At 49.7% G+C, this 12,070-nt stretch overlaps 1 protein-coding gene across 6 annotated transcripts in view; it reads left to right on the plus strand.

The window, feature by feature from the left end:
* PLCH2 (phospholipase C eta 2) overlaps positions 1 to 11,541 on the plus strand; it is a 57,119-nt gene extending 45,578 nt beyond the window's left edge. For 3 of the 6 annotated variants that reach the window (XM_027895253.1, XM_027895256.1, XM_027895255.1), the window contains exons 21-22: positions 3,859 to 4,198; positions 8,486 to 11,541. In XM_027895253.1, coding sequence (XP_027751054.1) covers positions 3,859 to 4,198; positions 8,486 to 10,239 — 2,094 coding nt within the window. In that variant the 3' untranslated portion in view covers positions 10,240 to 11,541. Of the gene's footprint in view, positions 1 to 3,858; positions 4,883 to 8,485 lie in introns of all 6 variants that reach the window. The other 3 variants (XM_027895257.1, XM_027895252.1, XM_027895254.1) reach the window with 3 other exon arrangements.
* Positions 11,542 to 12,070: the final 529 nt, after the last annotated feature.

The following is a 12,070-nucleotide window of genomic DNA, read 5'->3' on the forward strand; positions in this document are numbered from 1 at the left end:
TGTTATTAGGAGTGGATTTGCCTCACATGCAGGAAAAATACAGCTCAGGGTCCCACATCTAAATTCCCATGAAAGTGAAGCCCTGACTTCAAACTTTTCCTGGGCCGGCTAAAAACGAGAGAGCTTCTGTGCCCGCAGAGCACTGGATTTAGTGCCTTCTGCGCTATCAAAGTCCATGAAATCCCGGCAGCAAAGCCCCTTGCAGAGCCCTGAGCATCCCGAGCTCTCCGTGGTACCGAGATGCAATTCCAGCCCCGCGACTGCAGGAGGAGGCATCTCCCAGCCTGGGAGCTCCCAGCTGCTCCTCGGGAGGGGCATTAAAGAGTTCTTAAAAAGGAGAACAGCTTTCGAAGCTGCTGAGTTTCGGTCACCCATTAGTTACCTACAGCTTCCCTCCCAGGAAAGGGCAACGCTCACAGTCTTTGGGAATGTTTTAAGTGTTTTCAATTCACATCTCCTTTGGCATTATTGCAGGGCATTCTGTCCCCTTTCATCCTGACTTTACTGAGCCTTCCATAATTATTTGCTCTTAGAGGCTTCTCCAGGAGCCACTGGCTGGTGATAACTGTAGTTTGCAGCAGGGTGACCTGCCCATTTAAACTTTGGCAGCTGCTTTGAGGACATAAGATTTTCTGGGTAGTGTTTAAACAACCAAAGGGCCCTCGTGTGTCACAGTGTCTTCTCCCTGTCCTTACCCATTACCCTCCAAACTACTGCACTGATCTCCTTTTTCCAGTTGCTTTACTTCCTTTTCATCTTCTGTTAGACGTCCCTTATTATGCTTCTCGTTATCACTGCAGCCTCTTTGGGTTGGCTGGTGTTGAGAACCTGGTGCTGTGCACTGACATAATTAAAATATAGGGATTTGGAAGGGAAGCTGGTATATGGTTGTGGGGTTTTAATTTATAATTTTTAATAAAAACTACTGAAAATATGGAACAAATATTACACAGCCTTTCCTGCTTTGGTCTCTGTCAATCACTTTCTGCTTTGACTTTCGGTTAACAGAGTTCTGTCAAAGCTAGAATTATTTCTCTGTTTCCCCTATCTTAATTATGGGTCAGTTAAAAATCAGCCCAGTTATCAGCCTGGCTTTACCCATCCTTTATTAATCCAGAGCCTCAAATGCAAACATTAACCTTTTAGGGCTTTTTTATAAATGGAGATACTGCACCAGCTCAGTAGCTTGATATTACTAAAGCAGAGTCTTCAATTTTTTTTTCACCTTCACTTGTGTGTAGCTGAAATCTCTTCCAGATTGCTCTGTTCCCCGGAGAGACTTTTCTCTGTTTCTGTCTCTTCTGTGGTGTGTTCATGTATTGCAGAATTTTGGTGGTTTTCTAGGTATGCCTATCTCTGAGACCCTCCCTCACTGTGATTTTGCCTTTGCTCTGTCTGTTTGTGATTTCAGTGGGCTTCTCTATGTCAAAAAAGTCTCCTTTTAGAAGCAGAGCGTTTTTAGACGCCTTGAAGGTACCCCCTCCTGTCTGGGGAGGTGCAGTGACACCACCACACACCTGCATGCCTTAATTGGTAGCTTCATTAGCATCCATGTTCCTTATTAGCATTTCCAAGCTCTCCAACCCGTGGAACATGAGTTATGACATTTGACTTGGTCACTTCTGCTGGGTCATTGGCAGCCAGAGAGCCCTCCCTGTGTGAGGCAGATCCAGGATAAAGGTCCTTCCACAGCCCCTCTCATTTGTCTGAGTCTCTCCCTCTCCTGCCTTGCAATAATTGAAACCCCTCCTTTCACGTGGAAAAGAACATTAACAGTGAATCGTTTGCTAAACTGTGGGAAAGCCTCTTGTGCTGTTTTTAAGTCTCCCTCAGAGAATGAGGCAGCCCTGCAGAAGCTGGGCTGGAAGCTGCAAGCACAGTGTCCTGGATCTCCCTCACAACTGCTCTCTTTTTGGTTTTTTTCCTCGTTTATAACTTCTTTTTCCCCCTAAGTTTACCAAGTTTGCCTTTGGATTCTTGAATCACTCCACTGATTCAAGCAATAGTGTCCAGCTTAACAAAGCTGCCCCAAACAAGGCAGAATGACCCCGGGGCCCTGCACTGCGTGTCACCCATTCCATCAGTGCTCTCCTTTTCTTTTTGGTGGATATTATTTGTGTGTGTGTTTGTGTGACAGTTTTTTCTGGGTTTTGCAAATATTGTCTGGTTTCTATAGCAAAAGTTCATGTACTTGCCAACTTGTCTCACAGTAATCCAAGCAGACTGTTCAATAACCTGGCTGCCACAGAAGGTTTCCCAGTGTTTAAGTTACAATTTCTTTGCCTTGTGCGGGAAAAATCAATCCTTACCTTCTTTATCTTATCCTAAGGGGTGTTTTAGGCCTCTTTTTAATCATGTCCTACTCACACTGGAGGTGGGCACGTGGTAACTAAACTTCAGTCAATTATGGAAATAACAGTGTGAATGCTTTCACTGGGCTGAGTGTGAGCAAAGGAACCTGGATGCCACATGGCAGGTTGGGCAGCACACAGAGGGCTCTCTGCACAGGGCAGCCAGTGTCTGCCCATTAAATCCTGCAGGGCAGGACTGCAAATGCAGGAACAGGCACTCAAATACTTATTGGGGGGTGAGAGACCGTTGTAATTTAAATGAGACATTTCTGTCCCACTGTTTGGCACCGCAGAGATGTGACCTCACATGACATCACAGGGCGAAAATTGAACTGGCAGCAAGCGCCAGCAGGCCGGGGTGCTGAGCAGGGCCTGTCACGGGGCTCTGACAGTGCCTTTCAGTGCCAGGCTGGTGGACCCCGGGTTTATCCAGTCCTTGTGCTGCAGCTGCTGAGGGGTCTGATCTCACTGGGCAACCAGGAGAACAGAGGAGGAGCAGGTTAGCAGGGCAGTCACTGCCTGCTGCGAGTGGTTTGTGTGTAGGAGGCTGTACCTGCAGAGCAGCCAACACCGTACCGGGCATTGGCCTCGTTTAAAAGTTGGCAAGTGCAGCTGGAATGCTTACAGGAATGCTGACGCTGCTCCCTGACATGTGAATCACCTGTATGATGATGGGAGATTTATGATGGTGAATTTGTGTGTTTAGTGCTTTGATAAGTAGTGAAGAATATGAAGAACTGTATTGTTACGCTGACTAACTTCCCTTGTTTATAGTGTGTTTCCTCAGTGATGAGAACATACACGAGTGTCTTTGGATAAGTGTTGTATGGTAGGAAATTACCATAGAAATTGAAATATCCGGTGATCATTTGTCTGCATATAGTTACCTGCTATTCGTGATAGTCCTCAATTCAATTGAAGTGTAAATCTCCTTCAGACTGAAAAAATATTCTATATTATGGCCAGTGTTTATTTCCCAGCAGTCCCTAGAGAATGCATTTCCAGCTTGTAATTTCAATACATATGTTTTGGGTGAAACTGAGAAACTCTTCAGCTTTCAGAATGAGATCCTTGTAGACAGAAGTAATTCCTTTTTTATTGCTTTGTCTTTTCAATATCTCTAATGTTTATGTAGACGTTATAAGTAGCTACATACTAGAAAGGGAATGGATGGCAAATACAGAGATAAGTGTGGTTGGAAAACGTTATCTAAAAACATAACTGCCAAAAAAAAAAAAAAAAAAAAAAAAAAAAAAAAAAAAAAAAAAAAAAAAAAAAAAAAAAAAAGAGAGATGTGATATTTTGCAAAGCTGGTGTTAGTGTTTTTTTTTTTTCATTTTCAGTCCCTGTCCTATTTCTGGTTTAATTCTCGTGCTGGTGACAGGAATATGGCAGGAGACTCTCTGTGTGGATGATCATTTGTTCATGAGTTCTGGCACCCAAAGGCAGAGAGCTGTGTTTTCCGTGAAGGGCTTTTTATATTGGCACCTGTGTATTTGTTTTGCAGGCCAAGCCAGCTCTCGGTCTAAAAGGGCTGTTTCTCAGAAATCCAAAGCAGGCCTCTCTGGACAGTCATGCTGCTGGGCAGCTGCACCGCAAACCCTCCTTTAGCAGCCACCTGCTGCGGCGCACGGCCAGCGCCCCCACCAAGAGCCAGAAGAAGAACAAGAAGGGCTTTCCCGAGATCGCTTTTGACACGAAGGACACCAGCTCGGAAGGGGCCGGGGAGGACCGGGAAGGGGACGCTGCCTCCCAGCCCCGCTTCGTGCAAGAGCCGGAAAGCGCCTCTCCGTCCCCGGCTCCCCGGGACGGCGCCGGCGGGGAGGCGGCTGCCCAGGGGGGGAAAGGTAAGGCCCAAGGGTCCGCTAAGGGCCAGAGCCAGAGCTGTGCCCGGGCAGGGGCTGCCCTCAGCGAGCCCCTGCGGCGGGCCCAGCGTGTGCGGCCGCGGGAGCCGGCGGGCGAGAAGCAGGGCGTGTTCGCGCGCTGCGCCATCAACGGCTCGGGCACCATCGGCGTGGCCACCAACTGCATGAGGTGCATGGTCGGCTCCAGGGACGGCCCCGACCCGGAGGGCCCGTGGGCCGAGCACGCTGCCCGCGAGCAGGGCGGCGGCGCCGAGGCGGAGGAGAGGCTGGAGCTCAGGACCTGGGTGGTGAGAGCCCAGCCCAGGCCCCAGGCAGACCCGCGGCCCCCCGGCAGCACCGCCGACCCCGCCGGGAGCACCCAGCCCCTCGTGACCCCCGGCAAGAGGAGCGCTGACTGTAAATGTCACGGAGGGAAGGCTCACTCCCGGCAGCGCTGGCAGGGCCAGGCAGGTGGCAAGTACGGAAGCACTGTCAACCTGGTTGCGGCCAGCAATGGCTCTATATCCTCCAACTCCAGCAGTCTAGAAAGCCTTGGAAGCCCAGAATTCCCCAGGCACTGGTCTGAACCTTCTCGAAGGCAAGTGGGCACCCTTCAGAGGGAAATGAACGCCTTGTTCGTTCAAAAGTTGGAGGAAATTCGCAGTAAATCCCCTATATTCTTTACTGGTAAGACCAGATTTTCTTCACCCTTCCCCACTGTAGATCACGTCGTCGTCTCAGCTTCTGCATAGCATCTTTGCTTAGAGGCTCCTCCGTGTTGTTTTGCTGTCAAGAGCTCTTTTTTTTTTTTTTTTTAATTTTGGCAATGACAGAAAAAAAAAGAAGTCTGCATAAATATTTTTCTTTTATTTTTTGTAGACGTGTCTGGTCTAGATTAGTCCTTTCCATGCCTAGTGAACCATCTGCAGTAGTAACACTGTCAGTAGTCCATGAGTGTTTGGGTTGTGTGTTCAGGGTTTTGTGTTTCTTTCTCTGCTTTTCTCAGTGAATGTGGTATGATACTAAGTCAATTTTAAGATCCAAACCAGAGCATTGAGTGAGATTGAGCATGGGAAACCCATGTCAGCAAACAATATTTCCATTATCAGTCCTTGTGCTTCACTGAGGGATAACCACATCAGGAATGAGGTCCAATGTGCACTCTGCTAGCATTAACCAGTTCCTTCCTCAAAGAACTTGCAGAAGTACTGCCACGAATCCAGGGATTATTGGATGGAATTCCCTGCTCTGGGTTATTCAGGAGATCCCATTCTATAAGCACAGCAGCCCATTCTGATCCTAAATGTGTAAATTCCCAGCGTGCAAACATTTACAGATTCACTCAGTGCTCCCCAGACACTGCCTGGGACCTGAGGGCACAGCTGCACAGCACGAAGCAGCAGAGTGTGAGCTGATGTTCCCTGACATCAGCCGGGCTGGGCCACTCTTGGAATCTCCCACTGCAAAGCAGAATGTGCCCAGTTGGGGCACAGCTTCTTAAACTGCCCTGTTCAGGAGCTGTTTCGAGGCAGACACAGGTCTGTGGTCTCTGGGACCGTGAACTGTGTGTTTGTACAGATGGAAAATGGAACAGAGGGAATCACAGTATACATTTTAATAAGGAAAATGGCTTTTCCCCCCCCTCCTGATTTGGCAGGGGGGGGAAAGAAGGAAAGAGATTTTGACAAGAGTTTTCTGTTTCTTAGAATTGTAAGGAGGAAGTAGAGGAATGGAGCTTTTGGCTGTGACTCTGAGAGCTTCTCTTCAAACCCCTCCCCCTTGTCCTTAATTGTCCACTGATGGTTCCATTTTCAGGAACGGGGAAGTGACTTTGGTGCTTCTGAAGATGTAATTCTTTTCTCAGGAACAGATTCTGACTGCCCACCTAGAGGGGGCTTCTTTGCAAGACTCATCCAGAAATTTAAGATATTTTATTTGTTTGATCTGTTTAATCTGGTTGGGTGTCTACAATTCTTCTTCTGTTGTTTTTTGGTTGTTTTCTTTTTTTTTTCAAATGTATTTTTCCATTATCTGCTCTGAGCTTTTAGGAAAATACCAGGACAGTGGGAGGGGAGATGTTTGCCGCTTCCCGTGACTTGCAGTTGATCCAAAGCAGCAGAGCTCTTTCTATGCCTAAATTATTGGCATCAGGCTTTTCACAGGCTCTGAGTGGTGTGACATATGAAACCATTTCCCATTATCAGTGCCAGCTCCCCTGCCAGCCCCCCCGAGCCACTAAACAAATATTGTGATATGCTTGAAATTTGATTAAATCCATCTGACTTCCCAAGCATGGAATCAGCAAACCCTTCAAACGGTGAACCGGTGCCTTGGCCTGGGCGCTGCTGGTGCAGTGACAGCCCCTCTGTTTGCACAAACAGCTCCCTTCCCATCCTGCAAGGCCGTGCCTTGGGCCAGGAAACCAAGGAAACAGCCCTGGCAGCGGGGCTGCCCTTTGGAATCAACATTCTGCTGCTGGGAAGTGCCCCGGGGACAGGACAGGAAACTCGAGTGTCTCCTTCTCCCTTTGTGGCTCAGCATTCCATTTTCCAGTGTTCTGCCTCCCAAGTGTGCCTCAATCTGTGCTGCTGGCCAAGCCTGGATGGGGAAAAGGAGGCTCCTTAGTCTGATCAGCTCTGGGCTTTTCCTCACACTCTCCCAGACACTGGGAATCTGGGAATGTTGGATTTTGCTTAGGGGCACGTGTTCCTTCCTCCTTTCTGACACTGCCAGCTGATGGCACACAGGCCAGGGAACAGCCTTTTCCTGTCACTGAGCTCCTGGTCACTGTGCCAGGCTGGAAATCCTGGAGCTGAAGGAAAGGCAGGTGTTTCCTGGGCAGTTTTTGGTAGTGCAGGTGATTGTTTTTCCAAAGCAATAGGAGAGGGCTTTGTAGAAGAGGAGACCATCTTCCTCTGGGCAACCTGCTCTAGTGGAAGGTGTCCTTGCCTGTGTCAGGGGGGTTCAAACTGGATGGTTTCCAAGGTCCCTTCCAAGCCAAACCATTCTATGATTCCATGACTCCCTTCCCCTCTCCAGCGGAGTGCATTTCTTCAACACTAACAAAAATTGTCTGTCTGCTTCTATGACAAAATAATGGACTTAATACTGTCCATTTACGGATTCCATTGAGTGCTCTGGTTGGTCAGAAATTCTTAGGATCCTACGAACACGTGTGAATATCCCTGTGTGTTTCCTTTCCCTCCCTCAGCACTAATTTATCCTGTTACCTGCACCTGCCTTCCCTACATTAACTGGATTTTTCCTCTGTTCTGTCCCATTATTCGACATGCACACTCTCTCTCTCTAGTTAAGAACTGAAAGGACAAGCAAGTCAAAGGTAACTGTCTGCTGAGTGTCCCTGCTTTGAGCCCCCTGTTGCCTGTGTTCCTGGTTTGTGTTTGTCCCCTGCTCCTGTGTTCCTGAGGTGTTGGGTGGCTCTGGAATGCATGCCAGCCCCGTGCCCTGGGGCTGTGGGGAGGGCTGTGTTTGGCATGGTTGCTTTGGCCCTCGGGGGACAGGCCATAGACACTGAGGGGGATGGAGCATTTTCTCCAGGTGGTTCTTCAGGGTTGTACTGTCAGCCTGCTGTTCATCAACCCTCTGTCTGTAGAGCTTTTGAAAAAGGAGTTATCAAGTTTTGGATTTTTTTTTTTTTTTTTTTTTTTTGAGGAGAACAAAGTCTGTTTAAAGTTTTTGGTTTGTTTTTGAAAGTCCCATTGCCAACATTCCACTGTGTCATCTGGACCATTTGTAACCCTCTCCACGAGTCCTGTGCTGCTTCTCTCCTGAGCAGCTGCTCACTGGGATCGTGTCTGCTGGCTGGGCACTGGTGTTCTGATTATTGTACATGGGCTGGTTGGCATCTGGTACACTGACCCTGGGAGAGCTGGAAGGGAGGGAAAGAGCCATTCAAGCTGTGCTGGACAGTGGAGGAAGGAAACTCAGTTCACAAAAGGGGACACAAAGGACACAAATTGCTGGGCCTTGTTGCTATTTGATAAGAAAACCAGAACAGTCATATGGTGCTGCTGTGCATGGACTGAGATTTGTGAAACAACAGGGCTTTGGGCAGCTGAAACCGAGTGAGCAGAGATTTTCGCTGCCTTTAGCCTGGCATCTGAATCCATGAGTTATTTTAAGAATCATGATTTATGTACTCAGTTACTACCTTGAAAACAAAATGATAACGCAGAAGGAATAAATCTTTGCGTGAACTGTGGTTTGTGAGAGGTAATTAACCCTGTGTCTCTGCTTCTTTCTTTTTCCTCTCTTTCCATGCCTCCCGAGCAGATGTCTGCCGTTTCTCCATGCAGAGGTCAGTCACTTCTTTGTGCAGCCTAGAAACGATCACAGAGGAGCCTGTTCTTGCCAATGAAACCCATCACTGCAGCCTTGTCTTCCCTCTGCCCGTTACCCCCTACAGTGACTCTGAAGAAGGGTCAGTGTCTGACCACTCCACCGAGGCTCGATCAGAAGGAAGCAGCACATCCAACCAGCCTCAGGAATCTCCACTCACCAGAGAACAAAGGACAAATCTGGCTGCAGAAGACCAAGTGCAGGTTGTCCCAGGAGCAGCTGACACAAGTGTAGTAGCCCAGGAAGATGAGAGGACGAGCGTGGCAGGAGGTGTCTCAGAAGAAGGTGGCTGGACACAGGTGTGCAGGAAGGCTGAAGGTCAGGGTGTGCTGGCAGCACATCCCCAGAGAGCCAGGCTGGCAGTGGCAGCAGATCACAGTGCTGGCCAACCTGCTGGAAACTGCCAGGAGCAAAACCACCAACCAGGGCAGGTATTGACGGACAGGAAAAACACCTCTGAATCCAAAGGGCAGAAACTGGGGGCAGCAGCTGTTCTTCCACAGCAGAGCAGTGGCATCAACAGCACGCAGGCAGGCACTCTCCAGAAGGGCTGGGCTGCACAGGCTCTGCCTGCCTCTGTTCCTCACACGAGCTCTTACATGACAGCACGGAGGGCAAAGAGTGACATCCCGAAGGTGTCGGGCTCCTCAGCCCAGCCCCTGGGCAGCCTGTCCCCAGCAGCAGAGGTGTACTTCGATGCCACCGGCAATGACCGCATCTGGAGCAAGCTGGAGGGCAGCAGCCACCGCGACAGCATGTCCTCGTCCTCCAGCATGTCCTCCAACGACACCGTCATCGACCTGTCCCTGCCCAACCTGGCCCGCAAGAGCCTCCCTGACCTCGGCCTGCGCCAGGACCCCCTGGAGCCCCTGGAGCCCCTGGAGCCCCTGGCCATCCGCAGGGGGCTGCGCCCGCGCTCGGCTACCACCTGCACCAACGAGATGCTGATGGTGAGCAAGAGCAAGTCCAACCCCAACCTGAGGTCGGGGCAGCTGCCGGCAGATGAGCTGTGCCCCCGGCCCCTGGCCAGGAGCCCTCAGGATGCCTTCTCGTCCATCCCTAGAAGGCACACCTGGAGCAGGCTCTACATGGAAAGCCTCAGACAGTCTTCTAACAAATCCAAAGCCTGCGATACGGTCGGGAACGGCCAGGCAAAGTCCAAAAGCCTGGGAGACCTCACCTCGGACGACATAGTGTGCACGTTCGAGAGCAAGTACCGCAGCATCAGCAGGAGCTTCGTCACGCGCTCCATGCGGGAGCAGCGCCGCTCCTCGGGCCTCAGGCCCCCGGCCAAGTCCCGGGACGAGCTGACGGAGCAGCTGAAGAAGCTGACGGCCTTCCAGCAGGAGAACGACATCACGTCCCCCATCAGCGTGGAGCCCGGCGAGTCGGAGGAGGAGGGGGAGAGCGCGGGGCTGCTGCGCCGCTCATCCTCGCGCAGCCAGAGCCGCGTGCGCTACATCGCCAACAGGGCCCGGCAGGCCCAGGAGAGGCAGCGGCTGCAGGGGCAGCTGGGGCAGCTCGGGGGGAGCCCCATCGAGGAGAGGGGCAACCCCGAGGGGGCCTGCAGCGTGGCCAGGGCCGTCTGCATGGACGTGGCCGCTCCCCCCCTGCTCACAGCGCAGCCCAAGGCCCAGCCCGACTGCGCTGCGGACACCGAGGTGTTCTTCATGCTCAAACTGTGACCAGGGGGCTCTGAGAGAGGCAATGTTTACACTCCTGTCCCAGCAAAACACAGCCCTGGGGGCCTCAGAGCAGCCTGCCAGGGCTCAGCGCTTCCTGGCCCTCCCTCGCCTCCAAGGGTGCTCAGTGTCAGGACTCCAAAAGAATAGATGAGTATTCTTTTTTAATTACACCTTTGCCAGCCTCCGGTTCGGCCTCCTGTTCGTGTGACCACTTCTTGTATCCGCAGTTTTCTCCGTGCAAATCTCTTGGTCTTGACTAATTTCAGTAATTCTTCTTACCACGGGTAATCTTGATGTTTAGTAGCTCAGTGTGATGCTAACGACAGCTAAGGTAAATTTTGCTCTTACAAATTGTGGATCCATGAGAGGAGGCTGGCCTTCAAATCATGTTCCCTGTTCTATTTTCTGGAAGAGTCTGAGGCCTCTGAGGGTGTCTTCTCTGGAAAATAGTCAGAATTGCAGTGGAATTAATAATGTAGTAGATAAAGTCTGTCTTCCATCATGGACCTGCTCATTTCAGTGAAAATCCATATTTTCTCTTTGAAGAAGAGCTCTCTTGTTCCAAAGCAATGCTTTTTTAAGCCCAGCTTGTTTATATATATAAATATATATATATATATATAGACCTGTGTATGCAAAGATACGTCTGCACATGTTTGGGCACTTGCACACCCTGAACCTGAACTGGGACTGCTCCTTGTCCCCAGGCATCACCCGAGGGAAGGAGACAGGAGGGAGAAAGGAATGGCTAAAGCTGGACAGGAAATGCCTTCTGCCTGGACTTCACAGCTGAGGAGCGTGCTGGTCTGCTCTGGGAACAGCACTGCCCCTGCTGAGGGTATTTTACCAATGCTGCTGTACATAGCACTTTTGGGATGAATTTTACTATTTCTGTATTGCACTGCCATGCAAAATTTTCAATGATATGTTTAAAAAAGAGAGATATTTAATTTTTTTAGATGGACATATTTAGAATTAAATAACAGCCTAAACAGAGTAATAATTTTTCCTCCCCACATTTTTTTTTTTTAACTTTTTATTTTTAGGGATGTTGTCGTGTCCCCTCCCCTAATTATGATGTCATTTATTATAGATGTACATTTTATCAGTGACAGAGAGCAATGTTTACTGAGATGCATTTTAAGAGAAACAGAGGTTTAATTTTATTTCAGGCTCCATAGAGTCCCAATTATTGAGAGGATATTTTGCCTTTGTAATGATTCTTTTGCGTATATTGCAAACTCCATAAAGATTTGTTTGTAAAACCACCTTACACTACTAAAATAAACATATTTAACCCTCCAGCTGTTGACTCTCTAGCTGTAACAGAACACTGCGGTTTGGGATACACAAACATGGTTTGTTTGAAAACTTCCTCTGTGGATAACATTTCATTTCGCTGTTTTTCAGAGTGGTAGCCAGGTCAGACCCAGCTCAGCTCCAGCAGAACCCGGGCAAGTCTTGGCAGAGCTGTGTGAGACAGCACAGGGGCCAAAGCCTGGCTGGGAGGAGGAGCTGAGTAACACAGAGAGAGCCCAAGGAGCCAGTGGGTTCTCTACAGCTGTGCCAGGAGCACAGGTGACCCTCTTTCATCCCTCAGGAGCTTTGAAGTCTGGCTGAAAATGCTGCAGCCAAGCTTTGCTCCTCACCTGCCTCACTCCAAACCTCCTTTCTGTTCCTGTCACTGCCAAGGGCACAGTGCTGGCTGTTCCTCAGCTCACACTGCTGCTGGCAGGGCTGGCTGGCCCTTCCTTGGGGCTGAAAGGAGCTCTTGCCTCTGATTTTAGCATCGTTTGGCACATTTAAACTCTGAGATATCACAAAGTAAGGT

This window comes from Empidonax traillii, unplaced genomic scaffold (assembly GCF_003031625.1).
Source record: "Empidonax traillii isolate 1590-97213 ecotype Southwest subspecies unplaced genomic scaffold, ASM303162v1 scaffold454:size726355, whole genome shotgun sequence".
Classification (NCBI taxonomy): Eukaryota; Metazoa; Chordata; class Aves; order Passeriformes; family Tyrannidae; genus Empidonax; species Empidonax traillii.